This window comes from Mercenaria mercenaria, chromosome 12 (assembly GCF_021730395.1).
Source record: "Mercenaria mercenaria strain notata chromosome 12, MADL_Memer_1, whole genome shotgun sequence".
In the NCBI taxonomy this organism is placed as follows: Eukaryota; Metazoa; Mollusca; class Bivalvia; order Venerida; family Veneridae; genus Mercenaria; species Mercenaria mercenaria.
Genome location: NC_069372.1, coordinates 50,419,212 through 50,444,241, shown reverse-complemented (window position 1 = coordinate 50,444,241; position 25,030 = coordinate 50,419,212). Strand labels below are relative to the sequence as shown.

Sequence of the window (25,030 nt, the reverse complement as noted above, 5' to 3'; positions counted from 1 at the left end):
TTTGAACGAGTTTAAGTTGCAGTTACAAGTTTCAAGCAACAACACGCCTTGACTGAGCATGTTGTTAAACATGTCTAGATTCATTGGTTGATCTTTTCGTATTAACTTTGTACTTCACTAGTAGTAATGTAATACAGAGGTTAGACGGAGTCGAAGGATGGGTGTGTCAAAGAAAGGGGGATCAGAAAGGAGGTTATAGGAGGGGTAACAGACAGGGCGGATCTATATCAATTGCAGTCTATTCTTTTCTATAAATAATTGGACCCATGCACTTTAAAGTTGGAGGCCAACACAAATTGCTAAAATACCCTATCGATTTAATCGTTTGCTCTTTTTTTTTTTAAAAATGTGATTCAATATCTAGGTCTAATATATTTGGAATGAATCGTATTCCTGCCTACACGTCCTAAATTTGTGGGCGAAGTTTTTTTCTCGCTTTCTATATTTAACCTAACATTTAGTTGTTGAAAATTTAGTTGTTGAATTTCTTGGCTAAAAATAAACTACATTTATCTCTTTGGCAGATGATATTCATATTTTGAACTGTTTTGCAAGATTAATAGCATGATGTATTTTTACACAGTAGCTTTTTTTCATGGGCTAAAACAGAAATGTGTAAAACTATAGATGTTTATTTCTTCGATTTATCCTGTTTTCATGATATTTTTCGAAGCGTTTGTGTCGTCATCAGTTATCTGCGAACGAGCACCATTTGCTGAATACCTTTGAAATAAACTCATTATCATTAAATAGAGAACACAATTATAACATATGGGTGGAAGTTAAGTGCTTTGTAAACAAAATATAGGACAAGATAATCTTATAAATATACATACGGTATAAGTATTGAAGTTCCCGACATTTTTTTAACTTCAGATCTGCGTTACATACTAGTGTGCGATTTTAAACATAGATGTGTTATAAATGTTGGATTTAATGATATGAAACATGTTTTCATCTATAAAACGACCTGTGTTATTTCTACTAGTGTTACTGTATGCGAAAAAGACAGATTGTATGGGATATGGTCGCTATGTAATGCATCCCGTGTCAAAGTAAGTTTAAACATTTTCCTCAGATTTCAGTTAGAAGCCTTTAAAGGAATTTGTGCAATGTGTAGTACGAAAATGGAAGGTCTTTTTAAGATTGTAATTTGTAAATATGATTATTTTACAATTAACATCCTGAATACTTTTATGTATGGATATAATAAATTACTTCTTATCTCTGAATGTGTACAGGCTCAAATACGTATATAACACTGTAATTTGAAGTTATTCAAAATATTGAATACATTTTGAAGGTACTGAAGAGATTAAACTTTAGTTTATGAAATAAGAAATGTTATAGTCTTTTGTTCGCATATAATTTTAGATATTCACAGCAATGCTTAAAGTATGAAATGACCTAAAATAGCACTATAAGTTATATTCTAGACGAGAAAAGAGAACTGAAAAGGGTAAACTGTCTTGGAGTTTGCAGATAAGAAGTATAAATAAAAACATGAAGAGTTTAAAAGGTTTACAGAATATCTGAAAAATAATGCAGCACATTTGTTGCGTTAAATATGGCATGCATCTGCATTGGATAAGTGGGTGAAAAGGTATCATCGCATATTTCTATTATGGATATATACATATAATGCTAATACCCATATAGCAGTTATATTTTCTAACGAGACAGTTTCGAAGGGCAAGATGTAAATGTTCATACAAATAACGAAACCAGAAAATGGTGTTCAAAAACTCGTTTTAGCAGTCTGTAGTAAAACCGCATCGCTTCCGATCATATACCCATCAGATGAGCCGATCACAGCGAAACAAGATTTTTTTTTGTAATCAAATCCTGTTAAAAGGCATGTGAAGTCTTTTTATCTATTTTGGTATAAATAGAATTTCTATTTAGATTGTACCCAAATTGTGGAATGTAAATAGTTACCTTTGTTATCCGTGTCAAGTCATTTCATATCAGATAACTCTGAACTACACAAGATGCATTGTTTTTGCTGACACTGATCAAGGGTATTCATGTCGACTCATGACGAGAGATGACCTCTCCAAATAAAGTGTTGAAAGATTGGTTTAAAAGATTAGCAAACTGTAAAAATATCCATGACTGAAATATCAACATGTTGTTTACTGATATTTGAGAGACAGATAGGGTAAAACTTCTTAAATACAAAATATGAAAAAAAAGTTTATTATCTCTTATGACTTAATGGCAAGAAAGTGTTGTGGTAGGAAATATAGAAATGCTGAGCATGCAGAATGGTGTAAGTAAACAATGCGGCGGTTTCTACAAAAACTAGTTCCATTATATTTCATCCCACTTGATGCGAAAGATTACAAAGTGGCAACTGATGATTTATGTAGCTATTCGTCTGTTACATTATTTTCTGCTGTTTTATATCACATATACAAGTGCATTCTTGATATACTTGAGAATAAACGATGGTTTTAGAACAAAAAATGTATACGTTCCAAGACATTAATGTTATATGATATCTTTTTATCAGCCAGATCTTGCTGACCGAAGGTCAGATGGCTATATTACCTAGAAATAATTGCACCTATATTCCTCCAGCTATTAAGGATTAACTTTCACTCTCTTTCTATTTCTGCATACGCAAGTTCTTTCATATTTGCTTTAATTATCAATAACAAATAAGAATTTTTAGAATGCCAGAAAACCTGTTCCTCTGAGCACATTTCAACAAATCAGATTTAAGAGAATCGAATTTTAAAAAGTGAAAATGAAAAGTTGAAAATGTATCTTTACTTCCATCAATAGTCACCAAAGTATGACTGACGTACGAAAAAAGGCTGTCACAGTTTATCATAATATTTTTTTCTCTCTTCATGTCTCTTATTGAAATGAGAAAACTTTGATGATTGTATTGACAAATCAATAGAAAACAACAATCAAAAATGGTCCTTTTCAACTTTTATCACTTTATGGTCTTTCTCAAAAGTATTAACGAATGAACCACAGAAGGAAAATGCTACATGCACTTGATGTCAAAATGGAAACTTATAAATTCTCAAATAAGTGTTAAACCTTTTTAAGTGGGGTCCTCTAGTCATTTCCGTTACCGATCAAAAACAGTGAGAAAATCTGGAAATGAGATATTTTAGTGCTTTCATAACATGGAAATGAACTGACTGGAAAAGGTTTTCTCGGTGCAGATTCCATTTATTTATTAATGTGATACTTTCAGTTCAAATTAAAATGCTATAACGAATGATATACATGTTTACTCCATAGTGTATGATTGTTATTTAGGCTATTACCAAAATCATAATCCCTACATCCGCCCGCCCCGCATTATTTGGAATAGATCCTCGGCGTATTCATTGCAACACAATGACCGGAGCCATTTCCTTCCTTTGTAAGCTCGGTAATAGTTTATTTTGTATTTCAAGTAGGTAGATTTAACGTCCTGCTTTATTGAAATTTATTTTATTCATGATTAAGACATTTAATTGTTGCAATTATATGTTAACGTAATAATTTGTATATGTTTGTATTTGATTTTTTTCTCTATTATGATACTCTAAGAATAACGTGTGGGTTTCTCTCTGAATTATTCATATATTATATCTGTCAAGGGAGTATCAAACGGTACTACCCACGATATCCAAAATAATGAAATTATACATATAATTAATTAAATCCGATTTACTTTTCGATTTAGTACAAATTTATTGTAAATAAATACGGATGACAACATTGATAAAATTGATAGTCTTTGATCTTTCTTTCAGGCATAGAACTAATTTATACCGCTATATTAAGGTTGTAAATCGTCATGATACATTTTCCGTATGCGATTTGTGCGCATTCAGTTACATTTACGTCCAAGGTTAAGGTCGCTGACTTCAAATCATTTGCCCCTCATTGATGTAGGCTCGAACCTCACTCGGGGCGTTGAATTCTTCATGTGCGGAAGCCATCCAGCTGGAATACGGAAGGTCGGTGGTTCTACCCAGGTGCCCGCTCGTGATGAAATAATGCACGAAGGGGCACCTTGGGTCTTCCTCCACCATCAAAGCTGAAAGTCGTCATATCACCTATAATTGTGTCGGTGCGACGATAAACTCAACAAAATAAATAAATAAATACATTTACGTCCAAAGAATGCCACATTACATAATGGGATTACGGCTTACATAAGATGAACACATTTCATTATAGGTATAACAAGGTGACATGTCTAAGTTACAATGTAAATGGTATTCATCGAAATAGATAGTATATATTTCACCACGAATCATAGATAATCATAGCTGAGAAGAAAATAAAAGTGAAAAAATAAAAATTAAAAAAATAATGTTGTGGTTTGAAAAATATTTCTCTTAGATAGGCGGTCTGAAATATAACCAATGTAACATTATGTACTTGAAAAAATAAGTATAGGCTATATCGAAGTGACTTGTGTAATTTGACGGGCTATGCCATATGCTTGGAGGGGAATATCCAACAATTGATAATGTATGTATTTAGAAAGAGTTTAATTTGATAAAATTGAAAATCGGACTAAAAACAAAAATGATATGTTAATTCAAAATCAAATATTATCAACTGAATGAAATGGCAGCCATATTTGGCACAGTGACGTCAATGATTTTTCCTTTTATAGGCATTACCAAATATGGTATTTATGGCAAAATCATATTAGATATAATTAAAAGTCACTTTAACACACAAACTAAGGTTGGTATTATATGCTGGCCTACAAAATAAGGTTCTCTTAGTTATACGAAACTCAGTTTACGCTAATTCGAGCGATTAATAAATCAAGTTTGGCATGATATGTCGAATCATTTATCAAGCTATTTTTCTGCTTTTATGTATTAGTGATAAAACATATATCATTCATTTTGGTAGGTGTTATATTCCTGGAATTAATGATGTATTTATACCTGCAGTTTTAGAACGAAGTCTACATTCACAACACAAATTGTTCGGCAAGCTATTTTTTAAAATGTTTATACGAATGTTAGAACTTTCTAAATGAGGAAGTTGTTTTTGTTTAAGTGGTCACTTGTATGACAGACTAATTAAACACGATGTTGGTTTATCTTAAACACTGCCTATGCATATTGTGCATGATGTTTTTGCTTTATGTGATAAACTCTGGTCTTTTTAAGCGTACACAATTCTAACAGATTGGTGGATGTAAACTTAATATAAGACCGATGATTTATAAATAAATCAAAATTTGTTTTAAATTAGGGTCCACTAAGGGTATGTGTTCATAACATAAATATTTAACAAAACAAGCAAACGCTGCATAAGATATCTACGGTATAAACTTGGCGCGCGACTTCAATCATAGAAGTATTTTCGAATTGTGTTTTATTAACGATGGATTTAAATATATTAAGCAAGTTTTCAGTGTCTGGATTACTTTTGTTATTTCTGCTAAGTTCACTGCTTCAGATAATGGTGGACTGTAGGAGATATACGCGAATTGTGTCAAAGTAAGTTTGTTTTGCCTTTTAATTGTTATTAACGTCACATCGACGCAATTCCTTTTCATACTGCGACTTTTTAGCTTTAGATGGCGGATGACGTCGTCACGTGTCGCTCCTGGCGTTACTTCAGACACGAGCGAGCACTTTGGTAGAACCAACGACTTTCCATAAGCCAGATGGCTTGTTTCCTCATATAAAAGATTTCTACATCCTATGCGAAATATCGAACTCAAAGCGGTGAATACCAAGTGGTTTGAAGTCATTGGCCTTAACCATCCGTAATCCATTATCCTTTAAGCAACAGTGGCATGAAAATGGAATCTCAGTTTTTAAGTAAAAGCGACTTTTAGTATCTTCCCGCTGAAAATATATTTTTTCGAGGTATCCTTATTTGGACAAATACGAGTTGAAATAAATGCATACAAATTTTGTGTTTACATACATAGACACAAACGGGTTTACATATTGTTTTATTGCTTGTATACATTCATATATCAGGCATGATGACGCCTTGAGCAAAAAATATGCATTTGATGTTGTCTCCGGCCTTGCTTGAAAAAAATCCCCCAAAAAACAACAAAAAAAAAAAAAACCAAAAAAAAAAAAAAAAAAAATGGAAAAAAGCTGACTATTATCTGTTCATATTTTCTGTCTGCTTCAGTTATATTTCATTAACGAAGGTACATTAAAATGATGATGCAATATAAAACACATTTTATTGCAGGTGATGTAATATTCCAACAAACACTTTCGCGATGTTTTGCTCAAATCTATTTACAAAAGGCGGAACTGATCAGCTTTTTATTAAGGAAATCAAGTTAAACAGTTGATATCTTATCAACTACTTTACAGCCACTATACAAATACCTTTATACATACATTTTTTCACCGACATAAAAACAACACAAAATTGATTTGTGGGATAGAAACATATTTTATGGTAAAATTGTCATATATGTAGATTAAGATATCTATTTACTACATAATTCCAAAGAACAATATGGCAATCGTGCAGTTAATGCAAACAGGACGAACATAGGTGGTCATTACTTTATTTAGGTTATACCAATTTATTTTAGGTCAATTGTGATAAAAGTTCTACAACTTATATCGATCACTCTCGACACCTCTTTCCTGATGGAATTCATCACCATTAGGGTATGGGAGAAGAGGCCAGTTTCCTTTTTAATACTTAGCGCCAAGCAAGGGAGCTACTAGTACCATTTTTCACGTCTTTAGCATGACCCTGACGGGGATCGAACCCAAGACATCCCACACTCAAAGCGGACGCTCTACCACAAGGCTACCGAGGCGGTTTAAAATTACTTTGTTTAAGACCAGTACCTGTATTAGTAAAATACTGATTTCGAACGATTTTATTGATTTCGTACGTTATACAAACTGATGTAATGTGGATAGATACCTTAAGTCGTGATTTAACTAAGTCGTATCAAGTTACCTTATTAGCGTATCAGATAACTCCGAGTTATATGATACGCATTGTTTTTGCTGATATTGATATAGGGTATTCATGTCAATTTACGACGAGAGAAGACATCTCGAAATAAAGTGTCGAAAGATTGATTTAAAAGATTAATCCCTCTGTACAAATACGTACAGTTTAACATGTTAACATATTGTTAACAGATATTTAAGAAAGATAGATAGCTTGTAACTTATAGAATGTAATGAACGAAAAAATATTATCACTTCTTATGGGGTTAATGTAATGGTTTTTAGAAAAGTGTTGAAGCTTAAATAAATGTTTATCTTTATAATGTAACTCTACATTATAACGATATCACATTCAACTTTATAGAAAAGATTATAAAATATCGGCTGACGATTTATTTAGCAGCTTGTATATTATGGACTGTCTTTTTGCACCACTGATGTCAACTTCAGATTCTCATATCTATGATACACGTTGAATGAATGGTAAGCCCAGATCTATGATACACGTTGAATGAATGGTAAGCTTGCAGTATCAGATCTATGAAACACCTTGAATGAATGGTAAGCTTGCAGTATCAGATCTATGATACACTTTGAATGAATGGTAAGCTTGCAGTATCAGATCTATGACACACCTTGAATGAATGGTAAGCTTGCAGTATCAGATCTATGACACACTTTGAATGAATGATAAGCTTGCAGTATCAGATCTATGAATCACTTTGAATGAATGGTAAGCTTGCAGTATCAGATCTATGACACACCTTGAATGAATGGTAAGCTTGCAGTATCAGATCTATGATACACTTTGAATGAATGGTAAGCCTGCAGTATCAGATCTATGATACACGTTGAATGAATGGTAAGCCTGCAGTATCAGATCTATGATACACCTTGAATGAATGGTAAGCTTGCAGTATCAGATCTATGATACACTTTGAATGAATGGTAAGCTTGCAGTATCAGATCTATGACACACCTTGAATAAATGGTAAGCGTGCAGTATCAGATCTATGACACACCTTGAATGAATGGTAATGGTAAGCTTGCAGTATCAGATCTATGACACACTTTGAATGAATGGTAAGCTTGCAGTCTCAGATCTATGATACACTTTCAATGAATGGTAAGCTTGCAGTATCAGATCTATGATACACTTTGAATGAATGGAAATGGTAAGCTTGCAGTATCAGATCTATGGTACACCTTGAATGAATGATAAGCTTGCAGTCTCAGATCTATGATACACTTTCAATGAATGGTAAGCTTGCAGTATCAGATCTATGAATCACTTTGAATGAATGGTAATGGTAAGCTTGCAGTATCAGATCTATGGTACACCTTGAATGAATGGTAAGCTTGCAGTCTCAGATATATGATACACTTTCAATGAACGGTAAGCTTGCAGTATCAGATCAATGATACACTTTGAATGAATGGTAAGCTTGCAGTCTCAGATCTATGATACACTTTCAATGAATGGTAAGCTTGCAGTATCAAATCTATGATACACTTTGAATGAATGGTAAAGGTAAGCTTGCAGTATCAGATCTATGGTACACCTTGAATGAATGGTAAGCTTGCAGTCTCAGATCTATGATACACTTTCAATGAATGGTAAGCTTGCAGTATCAGATCTATGATACACTTTGAATGAGTGGTAATGGTAAGCTTGCAGTATCAGATCTATGGTACACCTTGAATGAATGGTAAGCTTGCAGTCTCAGATCTATGATACACTTTCAATGAATGGTAAGCTTGCAGTCTCAGATCTATGATACACTTTCAATGAATGGTAAGCTTGCAGTCTCAGATCTATGGTACACCTTGAATGAATGGTAAGCTTGCAGTCTCAGATCTATGATACACTTTCAATGAATGGTAAGCTTGCAGTATCAGATCTATGATACACTTTGAATGAATGGTAAGCCTGCAGTCTCAGATCTATGATACACTTTGAATGAATGGTAAACCTGCAGTCTCAGATCTATGATACACTTTGAATGAATGGTAAGCCTGCAGTCTCAGATCTATGATACACTTTGAATGAATGGTAAACCTGCAGTCTCAGATCTATGATACACTTTGAATGAATGGTAAGCCTGCAGTATCAGATCTATAACACACCTTGAATGAATGGTAAGCGTGCAGTATCAGATCTATGAAACACCTTGAATGAATGGTAAGCTTGCAGTATCAGATCTATGACACAGCTTGACTGAATGGTAAGCGTGCAGTATCAGATCTATGACGCACCTTGAATGATTGTTGTAATTTTAAAATTTTTAGTTTTGTTTTGGTTCCTTTCGTTACACCCAAGAAGAAACTTACTGAAATAAGATTTTTTTGAGGATACGGGATTTTCAAGTAGTCATGATCACATTCCATTTTCTTCTCCATTAAGTCGTCTAAATGGTTCAAATAAGGTCAAGTCTGATGATTGAAAACCACATAAATATAATGGAAAATAGTTCTTGATTTGGCTTAACATCTTATTATACAATAACTTAATACGTCAGGTGATTTTGCTTATTGATAACTTACTGCTTGTAGATATACTACTGTTTGTAGATATGTTTGTACGCAAATATTGCAAGGAACAGACTAAGTTATTTTATGAATATCTAACCTGTTAATAAGCTTCTCATCTGCTGTTCTTTTTTTAATTGAATACAAAGAGCGGGAGTTATTATAACAGTTTTTGCAATGGCCTAAATTTCTGTGTTACGTAACCGTATGAAATTTCTTACCAGACTCATTTAGACATGTACTAATTGAAAAGCCACATGCCAGCCAATTATTATAGACCTTAATTGATGAATTAGAAACTTTTTGAACCTGTTAAATTAACGAGCTACCGCCAATACAACTATATGGCAGTAGAAGTAACTTGAGTGTTTATCCATTCACAAGAGCTAGAGTCTGTATGACAATAGTCCGTCCGTGAAGGAACTAAATGTTTTTTTTCTGTTGAGTAATCATTGCTATATTTCTGCCTAATACAGCCTGTGTATGCCTAATACAGCCTTTGTATCACAAATTCCATTTTGTACATTTTTGTTTGACCTCGACAGACGTAAGAGAGAAGGGGTTTAAAAATAGAAGGGGACTTGTACGGATCAGAGAACAGTTAAAACATGAACCGGATACAGTGATTGGTTATTTCACGTACTTAATTACTTGCAGTTGACCAACAAAATGTTTATCACTCTCCTTGGATAACCTATAAAATGTTCATTACAACAAGTGGAATCTGCTGAATTTTGGATAAATCAGTTGTTTTGTCACCTATTTATTTTTGAAATATTGTCAGACTAGTATGTACAAGTATGGAAAGAACAGATGCTTACCGCTAGTAAATGTATTATTCATAGAATACTATTATTAAATATTCTTTAGAGTTAGAACATTATTTAAGAAATAATTTATAGCAAAAGAGTGCTTTAACACTTTTTATGCACAATGGGTGGTTATACGTCGGGCGTAATGATCTCACGAGGGCGCATCACCGCCCGAGTGTATAAATAGTGTTAAAACACGCTTGTGCTATAAATTATTTCGATTTTAATATGCCCTTCATCTCAATCAGTAGATAAAATATAGAATCGCTCTTTCTTGGTCGCAACAAAAACGTTGACGTCACCGCACGTTAATATGACGTCATTCTAGCGTAAGAGTATTTTAACAGAGGCAAACATATTAGAATTCAAATTATTACCAAAAAGTGTTTGCTTGATCGCTTTTATCTCTCTGCCATTTTAGATGTAGTAACTGAAAAGAGAAATTTTATAAATTTAGATCGTAATCAGAGACAATGCCAACAATGTCCAAATAATGTTTTGTAAGTATATTCTGAACGACATTTATTTAATGCTGACCGTAGAAATATTTGCCAGATAATTTAAGAAGACCAAATATGTATAACTTTCAGCAATTATTTCAAAGCACTTTTAGAGCTGCTGACTTGGTTAAACTGTCTGTACTTATACAAAAATAATATCTGTCATTAAATAATGTAAACCGCCTTCTTGTGTTAACAATTCTTAAATCGTTGCTACAGTCATTATTTCTAGTCTTTTTAGTTAATAATTTACCTAGAACTACAGTCATGAGTTCTAGTCTTTTTAAACAATAACAGTGCAAGTTTAATTATCTGTTATGTTTGTAAATCTGTTTCTAACTGTAAGTTGTTCTATTGTTCATGAAATTTGTTGCTTGAATATTTAACGCTGCCAAGTTGATAAATAAAACCGAAACTGAAAACTTATACCGACATAGACTTGACCTTAAGTAGAGCAAACTATGTTTCCATATTAAGCAGGCCAGATATTGCAAAACTATATATATGCACTCACAGAATTTATAACAGCGCGTCGATTTATTATGTCATTATATAGGTGTTTGCTTTATTATATTTTAAATTGTCAGATTAAAATACTGTCAATATTAAAATACAATTGGTAAGGCAAAAAATGTGAAATGAATCATGGCGGTAATACATGGTACAGAAACAGTTGATGTTTGGCACAGTTCGTGAAACAATAGACGTACATTCTATTTCCGCTGTGAATATTGAGTAAAAGCAGAAAAGATGCGTCTTCTCACTGTGAACAACTTCGGCATCTGTATTGCAAAAATGAATAGCGTAATGTAATTGCAGATTATGGCTCATTTTGTTTCGATAAACTCGCTTTTTTTCTTTTTGCTTTATTAGAAAGTGGTGTTTATGCAAAGTTACAAAACTTAAAATGGTTTGCTTTTTAAAGCCTATTTAATGTAAGAAATTCTGTTATATGCTGGTTTTACTATCGGCACTAGGGATGATTCCAAATCTGCCACTGTTTGAAAAATTCATTCCGACAAGGTTATTTGCAATGAGCGAGCGTAGTATTCCATACACCTACGATCATTGCGTAGCATATACCTATTTACAGAGAGATCGAAGTTAAATGCTTTGTAAACTTAATATAGGACAAGATAATCTTATATATACGTTATACTTATTAGCTAGAATCCCCGACTTGTTTTAAACTTGCGATCATAAACATATAAAAATATAAAAGTATATTCAAACGATGGATATAAATATATTTAACGAGTTTACAGCTATTAAAAAAAATGTGTTTATTGTACTTGTGATATTTATTGAGAATGTCGTGGAGGGGAAAGGATATGGACATTATGCTATGCAACCCGTGTCACGGTAAGTGTATCTAATCTATTGTATTTGTGTCAAATGTATGTCATCATGGGCTTTTTAGCCTATTTGATTTGAAATAAAATGTCTGTCTGTCTGTCTGTCTGTCTGTCTAATCATTTGTCAATAATTAGCTTTTTTAAATTGCGGCTTAAATGCATATTTGCGTATTTGCAGTAGAAAATATAAGTTTAGCAAAACTGAATGTGGTAAAAGTGTATATAAACGTGACATTAAGCATGAACATATAGACTTCTATATTGAAAAATGTTCACGGTGAACTAGTAGCTCAGTTGATATGAATTGGATCTTTAAAAGTAACTTATATCACCTTCGGTTTCATATGCCTTTTGAATATTATATTGCTCATATTTGATATTAGCATATCATAAAACACACGTTTGCAAAATCTAATATTTAGCTGAATGATACCCTTGTGTTCTTTTGGTATCTATTTACAAAAGGCAGTATCTTTCACGCAGTATGTTTGAAATAAAACTCTTATAAATACCTAATAGCATTTTCTCTGATATAGAAACAAAAAAAAAAAAAAAGATTTTCGTAATGTCAAAATGCTTTAAGTCACCTTTTACAACTGAAATTACACACCCGGATATAGTGTGTAAATCTGAGGATCTTTAGTACATGAAATATGCTTTGTATATTTATAATAAATTACAACCTATCCTTACGTTAACTTTACAATAAGGTTCCTTATTGGGTTGAATACATATTCAACAGCTTGATTTAAAGGTGCTCTTATACTATGTAAATAAAGACCTTAATACTGAAATAGAAAAAATACAAGTTTAGAAAATGAGTATTTCCATCTCTATATTTCAGGATAGTAAATGTTGTTGTTAAACGTTCAGCATGGCTTTTATATAAGATTTTAAGTAAAAAATTTTGAATTTCGTGCGTTTACCCATTTACGATAATTAGTGGTATGAGACAAAGAGAGGGATATGAATTGTCCCACCGTCCGCAGTCAAACGAATTTTTAACATGAATCAAAATTTTGAGTAATGTAGCATGTTCAAATCTCATACCAAAAGCCATATGCACATACATACACTGGTTAAACGTCAGTTTACGTGTATGAAAATACACTTCTACTTACGAGGGATTTAGAGCTCACGCACATTACGCAACCCTGACGAATGTAGTAGGTTCTTTCTCTTGAAAACTATAAGGGCTATAATGACCCTTAGATAGTTACTTACGTTTGTTCTAAATCAGTTTTCTACATCGAACTCTAGAACATTATGTATATAGTATACTGAAGACAATCGTCAAAGGAAAGGTGAGGTAGCATGTATCTTTTTTTATTCGACTAATTTTCAACATTTTTTTTTTACGAAAATGTTTTGATAAATATACCGATACCTTATTTTAAGATAATGTCCTGTCATATTTTGTAATTATTTCACAATCGCTATAGCTAAGTTTTTTTTTATATCAGAAACACGGAATCACAAACGTTGCAACATAATCATAGGCTACAGAAATTATCTAAAGTCTTAAGGTAACTGTTAACCCCCGAATATGAAATTAAACACAACAAATTCATGACAGTTCACAACATTAAGATGATGCTCAATTACACGAGAGACATTTTTTTTTGGTGGAAATCTTCTTATTTAGGAATAGAGAAAAATATCTTCAAACATGCATCGAAAGATTGATTTAATAGATTATGCCGTAATGTAAATACACATGATATTGTTAACAGGTACTCGAAAAAGAGAGCGATAAATGACACAAGCTTTTGACTTCTTAAAGGACACTTATAAAATATAATAAATAAAGATTATTATCTCTTAAGGGTTAATAAATCGAGTTTGGCATGATTTTGACAAGAAACGTGTTCAGTTTGAAAGTATAGAAAACTGGAGTATAAAGAAAGGTGTACGTTAACATTGTAGCTGAACACTGGCGCATTATACGTATTGTGTCAGTCACACTACACCGTAAAGCGTTAACGGACGCAAAACATACAGAAAATTTGGGGCATTATATACTGCTCCGTTTTCAGCAAAGACGGACATGTTTTATCCCTCAAAACTTGATGGTTCTTTTTGAATACATCACAGCTATCAAAACACCTGATAAAACAATGAACTCATTTGGCTGGTTGTAAAAGTCCAGTATATAGGTTTTCAAAGAGATTTAAGTCTAATTAAGTGGTAGTTTTGTCTTTTTGCAAAGTTTTGTTTTCCCTTTTAGTTTATCATTTGTGATATGTTTATTTTAAGTACGAAATCTGTTGCCATGATGTACTTGCGATTGATAGTTTAAACTTGACACCTTCAAGAGAGGTTCTTCAAAGCACATTAGTTTTAGAGATGAGTGTTATCTCTTATCAAAAGTGAGTTTGCAGCAAGTCAGTCATTATGTTCTGTCATTGCTGTGCGCAATAATCTATACTTAGGTTCCCAATATTGCAATAAGGTAACCAATGATATGCTAAGCTATGCATCTATTACATTTTCCCACTGTTTTACAATAGTGATATCAAAAACAACACGTGCATTCTGATATCTATGATATAACTAGAATTAATGATGTATTCATATATGCATGTGCACATTCCAGTGCACTTACTGATTCTGTCTTGTCTTGTTGGCCTAACGTCAAGTGGCTTACGTGTTTTCTAAACATATTTTCTGTTACTTCCCTCTTTTTCAAGGACCGATCGATGTTCTTTTTCACAATATGTTCTTATATTTAAATTGTTACCTTCGTTTGTTACTTACTGACTTTATGTTGCAACAAAGCGTTTATTAAAAATCAATTGCAAAAATTAATAGAAGTTGAGATTGTATGTACTATTTTACCATATTTTTTCTTTAAAATTGCACCAAAGGATAAACATGTTTAAAATGAATTAAAAACTAGTATTTCTGTTGTTTTGTCTTAGATATAAATGCGACTGATTCAGAGAAATTTGTTTGTCTTGGGAGACTAAGGATCTCGAGAAAGTTGAGAGTGCATAGACAGGTTTTCTTTTTCAAGTTACAGTAGCATTCGCTACTCTTAACACTACTATGATACGCAGAATTAAGGCTTGTCAAGGTAAACAAGGGATTATATTGAAAGATGGAGTCAGTGTAAGCAACAATTAAATGAAGTGCAGAGAACAGAACAAAAGACTGTATCTCTGTGGTTTAAAACTGCAACACATTAGCGAAGTAGTTGAGAAGCTTTACACAGACTTGGAATCGTTAGTTTTTATTCAGTATGACAGTAAAACATACGTAGCGATTGCCCTTTCAAACATAGAGACATCGCAACAATTCAAGGTTATGGGAATCTAGAAAATAATTCCTCTACAGGCTGATAACCAAATTATCAGAGACTAAACAATTGCTAGAAGCAAACAGACACTTTATCTCTCTCCCTGCAATAGCTGATGCAGTTATATCTTTACTAATTTTCTTTGCAGACTTAAAATAAATGCAAGTTAATGTAAATCTTTGGAGTATCCGTCTGTGGGGTTTTGTTTGTTTGTTTTTTTTGTGTAAAATATTTAAATCATTTATCCACATAAAGCGAATATTTAACGTCAAGAAGAAGACTTGAATTTCAAGCTGCCTGAGATCAGCTCACGTTATGTGAAATCGCAGGCCGCAGCAGTACCTGGTTTGTGCATTTCAAACTCCGTTATCTGGGGTCTGTAGGAAATGGAAGCATTTTATGACGCAAAGTTTTAGAAATTATTAAAATGGTATCATGACCTCAGAATCGTTCCCGTTATTTGGAACAAAACCTAGCAAGAAACCATGTAAATAGATTAGTTCTGTCATAACAATTCATAACCGTCTGAATGTAAAAACTTTATCTGTCTGAATTCCATGAAATTAATAAGTGATACCATCAATCAAAATGAAATTGTCTGTTACGAACTGATACACATATCTCTGTCATACTGTGTGTGTTTTTGATATTTTCTCTTGAACTGTTCATATATCAATAAATCACTGGTTCTGATCAAAAGATTGTCAAATTGTGGCAAAGAGCATAAACATTATTCTGCCGGAATCACTTTCCCGCATAATTATTGGTAATTATGTATTATTTTCATCAAGTATGCTTGGACAATTGAAACGAAATAAAATCTATAACATCATTTGGAAGCACATTTCATATATCGTAAGCCTGTTTGATGTCTGTATAACCTGTCACTTGGTTCTGAGGGTGCTAAACCCTGCTATTTCCTATCATAGTAGAATGTTCGTGTATTGGAAGAAACTAGATAATAGTACTTCAGTCTATAAAGAAAGGCTAAATATACATAGCCGATTCTGTTCCGCATAATAGTATATCAGACTTTCTTGAAAAAGATTAATATTATGATTTTTTTTGCTTCAGACCAAAATTTCTTTATGACGTAAAATTGGTAAAATTGCGAACGTTTCTGACTTCTTATCAGGATCATTAAGAACAAACAGCATGCCCACCCACTCACTCTTTTATTGATGAATCAGAAACCCCTTGAATGAATTTATTTAGCTCAACGAGCTGCCGCCCTTCCGCCAATGAAACAAACTTGTTTGTTAGCGTATTCTGTGTTCCATTCGTTATTATGAAAAGAGTCCATTCAAAAACAAAAAGGTTTATGCCCGATGAGCAAATTTAATTTATTTTTTCTTTCTATAGCAGATGCTTAGTAAAAATGCAAATATTTCATTACATTTGTTTTTGCAATTTATATATTGGTACTATACAGCATAGGAATAAGACGGAACTTTATCGGACGGGGAGATGTGAATTACAAGAGGATAGTATATGGGTTGGATCTCTGAACAACTCGGCCACACAGATAAATTATAACCGCTGAACCTCAAGCGGTTGCGGAATTAAAGTCACTTGCTCCACAGGGTTGTTGGTAAAAGTACCATGATATTTATGTCCGCCTTTGACTTTATGCGCGGGAACAAAGCCGAAATACCACCATAGGACGTTTTGAAAATGTCATAAAATATAGAAATGAAGTAGATGCATTTGAAGTGTGCTGTTTTTTAAATTGTCAGATTAAATTACTGTAAATAGTTTGGCACAGTCTCATAGCTTTATAATATATCATTCCTGTTAATCAGGGCCATGCCAGTTTTGGGACACGTCGTAATACAGTGGGTGCATTTATTTCCAAAACGTAACATTTAAAACTATTTTGAGTTACAGCAGAACGCTTGAGCTCAGTTGTTTTATCCTGCGGGTAAACCAGTACTTTAGACTTTGTAAAATTAAAAAAAAGAAGCTCTTTTTGTGCATACATGTATATTTTTGTTCTTTCTCTTCAGTGTCAGAGGAGAGTTACATAGAGAATATTAGGTTACTGTCTTATAAATTTAAATTTATTAAGTGAGTCGGAGAAAATATAAAAGTCGAGGCTCTGCCTTCTGATCTAAATTCATTCTTTAATTAAAATTCAAAATTTACCAACTAGATCCGAGTCTGTCTTGCACAGAAATTAATACGCCCCACCATTACACAAACATGTCTTTAAAATAAAAATATTACAAAATAAGAGCCGAAAAACAAAGGCTCACCTTGTTTTGCTTTGTGTCCGACTTCTCTGTTCTGCTGAACATTAAAGAATTATTTTAATTTGCTGCCAAGTGAAGCTTTGTCCTAAGTTCAGTTGAATGCCGGATCACCCATTTTCATCAAGCAAACGATTGACGAGACTTAAATACACCCATATCGCCGCTTGACAGAACAAATAGGCAAACCTTTTCCCTCGATGATTTTATTCAATAACACTCCCATTCCAGATCAATATATTCCTAGATTGAAGTGTAGAAAGCTAAAATCTAAAAAAAACGCTATACATGAGTCACTTTCCGTTTCTCCGAGCGTTTTCCTTTTATAAAAACCGTTTTGTAGAAAATTGCAAATACGGTATCCCTACACTATACATTTGTGACATGTCTAAACGACCAGTAAAACGCGTTTATGAAATAATGCATAAATATGTCTTTTAGCATTTATTCTCAAAAACAAGAGGGCGTCGTTTTAAAAAAATCCAAAAAGTATCCGCCAAGCTTATCTAGTCACTGACCAGATAAAGAAAAATTTTATCTGACCCCTTGATTTTTGCCTTTATTTTGCATGAGGGTAGGATAAAAATGTTTAAATGTCACAATGAGTAGAATTATGTCGATGTGACCTTAAACAAAACTACAAAATGTTTTATTGTTTCTTTCATACAGATTTCATTCTTTGTTTAAACTTATGTCAGATATCCTAACTGCAGCATTTATTTTAAATTTTCCGATGTTTGACATAATACTGTGTCGAAAACCCTTTGATCGTTGAGTAGTGCATATACCTATTATAGTAAATCGCTTTGTAAATATAATAGAGCGCAAGATTATCTTACAAATATACAAAGGCAGGAATGCCCGACAATTTTATTATAAATTCGAGCTGTTGTTTTTTATAAACGATGGATATAAATATATGTCACAAGTTTTCTGGTATTAAAGGGCTTATGTTATTTCTACTGGTGATACTGTTTGAGAATGTGCAGTGTAAGGGATTTAAGCAGCTTGTTCAAAAGTAAGTTTGTTGGGTTATTTTTAATTCTTATATGCTTTTATTTTTGTCTTTAAGGCTTCTCATTTGCTAATTTTTAGATTAAAATCGAAGTATTGTATTTTATACAATGCATTTTGCATGAACTCTATTTATGTAGATTTTTTGCCGAGGAATCCACGTATTGCACATGCAAGTTTTTTTTGATGATACGCGTCTGGATTTGAAAGTGGTCAACGACATACAAAATCATGTCCGTTTCTTTGTGGTCTTTGTATATAGAACCTAGTAAGCTATGTAATTCAACGAGAATATTAAAATGTTCACTGTCTATATGAAGGAGTGACTTGATGCCTTGATCCATAAGGTCAGACGGCTTGGGCATGTATATATAAAATGTGCATTTTAAATTCCTTTGCTGTATCTTGCCGCATGTTTAATGTAAATATTATCATGCAAATTCATTTTAAGCATATTTCATTATTTACGCTAAACATCTGTATTATCATTAAACACACATTTGCATGTTAATAATTTTCACGATCTCATTCTAAATGGCTTAGATCTAATGTTAATGAAATAAAGCCAAACTTTTATTCAGCCGCATAACAAACGATTACACATCCTTTTTTTTATATCTTTCAATGACATGAAACATGTATGTTTTGCTTTCATAATGTCCAAATGTTAAAACATCATTGAAAGTAAACTACACGAATGTGCTATGTAACTGGGATAATAAATTACTATTTATCTTGCAAGTCAATTTTATATCTCAATCAAATACGTACACAAGAGTAACGACAGTATTATTTAAAGGTACTGCACTATATAAAACCTTATAAATACTTTGAATAAATATAAACATTAGTTAATAAAGTGAGAATTCGCATATTATTTCTTTTACAAAAATAACAAAAAAATGTTACGACTTGAATACAACATTCTAAGTTAGAGTATATACAAAGTGCATACTCTTTAGGTACAGAACAATCGGCAATTCCCGTGCGATTACGTATCATTGTATTCTTTTTCGGTATCCCTCGGTCATAACACATAAAAACCGAACAAAGCCGAAACTGAAAACGGAGAATACGTTATCGAACGGAAAATGGCGATTGTCAGTACGGATCCCACTACCTTAACACTCTAATACATGTGTGCGGTAAGGGTGAAGAGTATTGTCCACGTCTTGGCAAATAAAAAGTGCAGTAAACTTAAGAAATATTGCAATAAAAAATCACGTGCTTAATAGAGTTATCTTTTTATAATGATTGACTGATTAAATCATTTGATATGTAAACTGTAAATACTTTAATTATAAAAGGGAAAGTAGAGCCCATGCAGATAATGTAACAAGAAAGAAAGAAGGTAGTATTTTGCTTAATTTGTTCTGCTGGCTCTAAGGTAAATTATTCAATAGGGACAAAATCATTTTGCTACATTTAACGCATTGTGTATGCAAATGTTATGCAAGTTTGTTTTCCATAAAACTGATTTCAAGTATGCTTTTTTTAAAACTAGATTATATAATGGAAACTTTTAATTTAACAATATATTTTTACCGTGAGAAAAGCTTTAAAGCTCGACAACCATCCAATTTTACAGTTAACGCTTTAGACAGGGTTAAAGAAACATCGAGATTTTCCGACTCATTGCAGATCACACATTACATCCATTATCATTTTCACAATATTTTTGTTTTATTAATGTCAGTTTTGACAACTAAACACTGATCTATATTATGTCTATAGTAAATACAGTACAGGTGTTTCTTAATGGAACCATTATGTGTAGGCGTATACATTGTAATTTCATAAAACGGAATTATTCTATATGCTTTGATGTTTAATCCATCCCTTTGATGTTTTTAACAATACGGCATAGTCACGCATTTTACATGCATTGTACGAAAACGCTTGAACATCGATAAGATGTTTTTTTCATAGCAAAACAAAGAGTACCCGTTTATTGTTTTTGACCCGACGAACAATGCACCATTTAGTTAAATGTGACATAGTCACGCATTTGACATGCATTTATTGGAACACATGTTCCGTTAAGTGTGTCTGATTGTTATATTCCAAACATGTAAAATGCAGATATGATTGTCACAATTTTCAAAAATGGCTTTTGTAGCCTATTAATTTCTTTTATTCTTAAATATAGGTATAATTTTGCCAAAATATTTGTCTCTTCCTTTAAAAATGGAAACGATTTGAATATCATGTTATTTTATCGGTGTACGCAACAGTGACCACAGAAAGTGGACATATAAAGATTCTGAAATTTGAATTTGAATATCTATGTACATAGTCGTCTGTGAATAGCTGTGTTGGAAATGAACCTATCATCTGTGGTTATTCTTCGAAGAACATACTGGCTTAACTTAGAATATAAAGATAACTAGTCTTAAGTTTCTAATATTGTGTGAACTTGCATAAACATATGCTTTGAAACTGTATCATTTATATTTTGTATGTAATCAAATTAATGTAACTTGTAACGTAACGATCAGTATTTGACATAAAGCTTGGCAGTTAGCATTGCACACCGGCCTTCCATATTATGTTATCTGAATGTTATATTGACATTTAATGAAGTCTTGTGACCTTGATGAATAATATGTGGTTAATATATTAAGATAACCAATTGAATGAATGAATTTAGATTTTAACAATTGCTAATTGGTTAACCAAGTATTTTTTTTTCAAAATCCGTTCAATTCCGTTTAAAAAGATTGTTTATAAATGTTCAAACTAATTGCAAAGATTAAAAAAATATTTCAATGAAAATAAATAAAGGTATCAAATACATGCATGTTCATAAACATAACTGTTAATGCAATACTTTGTTAATTTGAATATTCAACATTTGATAATTATGGAAATCATACGTTACATTGATTTTTCTTCCGCCTTTGATCTAGTTTGGAGATCAGGTTTATGGAGTAAAATTTTTAAAAGTGGGATACGTGGTAAAATATTCAATGTTATAACCAACATGTACCAAAATATTAAGTCTTGTGTCTCGGCAAATGGACAGAACTCTGATCTATTTGAAAGTCATTGCGGGGTTCGACAGGGCGAGAATTTGTCTCCAGTTATGTTTTCATTGTATTTAAATGATTTAGAAGACTTTTTATCCACGAAAAATGCAGGAATAAATTTAAATGCTGAAATTGACAACGCAGTCGTATTTCTACAACTACTGGTTTTACTTTACGCAGATGATACTATTGTTATTAGCGATAACGAAAAAGATTTCCAAAACAGCCTAAATGATTTTGCTTCGTATTGCCGCGCTTGGAAGCTCAATATAAATTTTACAAAGTCCAAAATTATTGTTTTCGGAATTAATAAGCCACAGAATTATAATTTTCTGTTAGGTGAACAAGTGGTTGATGTCGTAAAAACATATAAATATCTAGGAGTGCTGTTCGCATCATCGGGTAGTTTCTTACAATGCCAAAAGAATATTGTTTCACAAGCAAATAAGGCAATGTTTGCACTTTTTTCAAGAATAAATAATCTAGATCTTCCCGTGGATCTTCAGTTAAAGCTGTTTGATCACACCATCTTACCAATACTAACTTACGGATGCGAAGTGTGGGGCTATAGTAATCTAGACATGATAGAAAATGTCCATTGTACTTTTTTACGTAAAATAGGAAAATGTAGGAGCAGTACCCCTAAGCATATGCTGTATGCAGAATTTGGGCGATACCCAATTGAAATTATCATTAAAGCTAGAATGATAAAGTTTTGGAATAAAATAATCTTATCCAAGCATTCTAAAATTGTTTATATTTGTTATCAGAACATGATACAGTCTGTACACGCTTTTAAATGGTCATCTTGTATTAAGAGCATTCTAGACAATACTGGCTATTCCTGTTACTGGCTTAATCAGGCGACATTAAATTGTAAAGGTATCGATATTTTGGTTAAAAGGGTTCTAACAGACCAATTTAACCAGCAGTGGTCAACTTCCCTAACTGGATCATCAAAAGGTACAGGCTATTGCCTATTTAAAGATAACCTTCAGATGGAAAGCTATTTGTTGTCGTTGCCTTGCTCGCTCCGACTAAGTCTCCTGCATTTCAGAACAGGAAACCATCGACTTCCGGTTGAAACCGGGCGCTGGCGACAATCTCATGTTGCACATGAGGAGAGAAAGTGCCCACGGTGCCCACTTAACGATATTGGGGATGAAATGCATTACCTCTTAATTTGTCCTTTCTTTACAGCTCTTAGGAATAAATATATTCCTCATAGATTTTCCCATAGACCAAATATCTTGAAATACAAAGAACTGATGACGTGCAAAAATGAAACAATTATTCATAATTTATGCTTATTTGTTAAACATGTATTGCGAGAATTTAAGTAATTTCCTATCTGTATACACACCTTTCTTAAACAGTGTTTACTATGTACCAAATGATTTAATAAGATTTAACAAACCAGTGTAAGTCCATGCATTACGAATTCTTGTTCGTTTGTATTTCAGTCAAGAAAGAAAATAAAGTACCTTCGTGTAAGTCCACGCATTCCGAAATCTTAATCCATTTTGATATCAGCATAAGGAAAATGTACTTTCGGACTTATTTTGTTATTACAATTTAAGATAAACTCTCGATAGTAGCCTCCATTCATAAACTGTACACGTGGATTCCGTGATCTTCGCGCGCCCCGCGAACTCGTCCAATCAAAACAGAGTATATGCAAACCTAGCTACTTCTATATTACACAACAAAAATAACGTGCCATATAATCTGAAAGCAATGTTTGTTTTTTGTTGTTTTATTTTTCAACTTCTATTTTTGCTTTTGTCTCTTATTTCTACTTGTTATTTAAATCTGACATTATGTTATTGATATTTTTCATCGTATAGTATCAATTTTTTCTATTTAAAGTGTCTTCTTGATTTGATCACTTCCCCTTCAGAAATTACCACTCCCGTATGAACTTTATCAGTTATGTGTATTTATTTGTTCACATGTATTTACACCATGTAAACTGTGACTCTGAATAAAAGTATTGACTTGACTTGACTTGACTTGACTTGGCCTTACAGAGAGCGGGAGAGTATGAGGTTTTGTTGAGCCTTTCTCAAGATACGCAGGTAGACATTATTACTGCATTTGATAATACGTCACGTTATCTGGATGATATTCTTAATATGGATAATCCGGTTTTTGGTCAATTGCGGGATACTATTTATCCTAGAGAGATTCAGTTAATTAAAACTAACAATTCGGATACTGATGCTTCATTTTTAGATTTACATTTCTGTATTGATGACAATATTATACATACCAAAATATATGACAGGAGGGATGATTTTAATTTTAGTATTGTAAATTTTCGCCATTTGGATGGGGATGTATCTCAGGCTACATCTTATGGGGTATATATTTCTCAATTAATTCGGTTTGCCAGTGCGTGTAGTCATGTTAAGGATTTCAATGAACGTAATCAATATATTACAAGTAAACTTCTTCAGCAAGGCTCCCGTTATTACAAATTGCGTAAATATTTTGCTAAATTTTACTATCGTTATTCTGATTTGGTTTTAAAATTCAATTGTAATTTAAGGACACTTCTGCGAGAAGGTATTTCAAAACCCATTTTTATGGGGATGTGGTTTACAAACTTCGTAAGATCTTGGGTCATGGTAATTTTCCAACTGTATTTGGTAAGATTGTAAAACGTTTTATTAAAAGAGCTTACCACTCAACTGTTTTGAGACAAACCGCATGTATAATGCTCAACCCGTTTACAGTTGGACACTACGCTTCCTGTTTGATTGTGTCTGACGGAAGAGGGGAAGGACTCTATGATAAGCAGTTTTTAAATCCCACTAGGACTGAACTGTTTTGATTTTGCTTCTCTTGATGCTATGTCTTCTGCAAAGGCATTGATTACATGCGTTTTCGGTTCTTAAGGTTTGCTTTTTATATATTTATACAGGAGCATTTTTGTGTTTTCCATGGCATGCCTTTTTGTTTGCATCACGTGTGTTAGAGATTCACCTAGCGGGGATTACATTTATTTACACTGTCCCTTTTCTTTGGAACATGGTGGGGGTAAGAGTGAGGTTGGGTGCGCACCAAAAACCGGTTTAAACTCCCCAGTGGTGTTTTTTTGCCACTGACCGTTCCAAGGCGGTGCCCCACTGTTTATTTGTTCGTTTTGTCCTCGTGTGTTTGCTTTGTATGCGAGTGTGTGTGTGCGTGCGTGCGTGCGTGCGTATGTGTGTGTTGCGCGCGCGTGTGCGTGTGCGTGCATGCGTGCGTGCGTGTGCGTTTGTAATGTGCACGTCTGCGTGCTTTGGGTTTCCTTTTGGGGAGGCTGCG

General features: G+C 33.0%; 1 protein-coding gene across 7 annotated transcripts in view; it reads left to right on the top strand.

Moving 5' to 3' along the window:
- Positions 1-25,030, top strand: part of LOC123535289 (acetylcholinesterase collagenic tail peptide-like) — a 135,786-nt gene that overhangs the window by 15,938 nt on the left and 94,818 nt on the right. The window contains exon 1 of one of the 7 annotated variants that reach the window (XM_053520033.1): positions 785-1,055. The exons of 3 other annotated variants lie outside the window; for them this stretch is intronic. In XM_053520033.1, coding sequence (XP_053376008.1) covers positions 949-1,055 — 107 coding nt within the window. In that variant the 5' untranslated portion in view covers positions 785-948. Of the gene's footprint in view, positions 1-784; positions 1,056-5,108; positions 5,484-11,891; positions 12,136-18,565; positions 18,694-25,030 lie in introns of those variants that run through there. 3 more of the 7 variants (XM_053520031.1, XM_053520027.1, XM_053520032.1) reach the window with 3 other exon arrangements.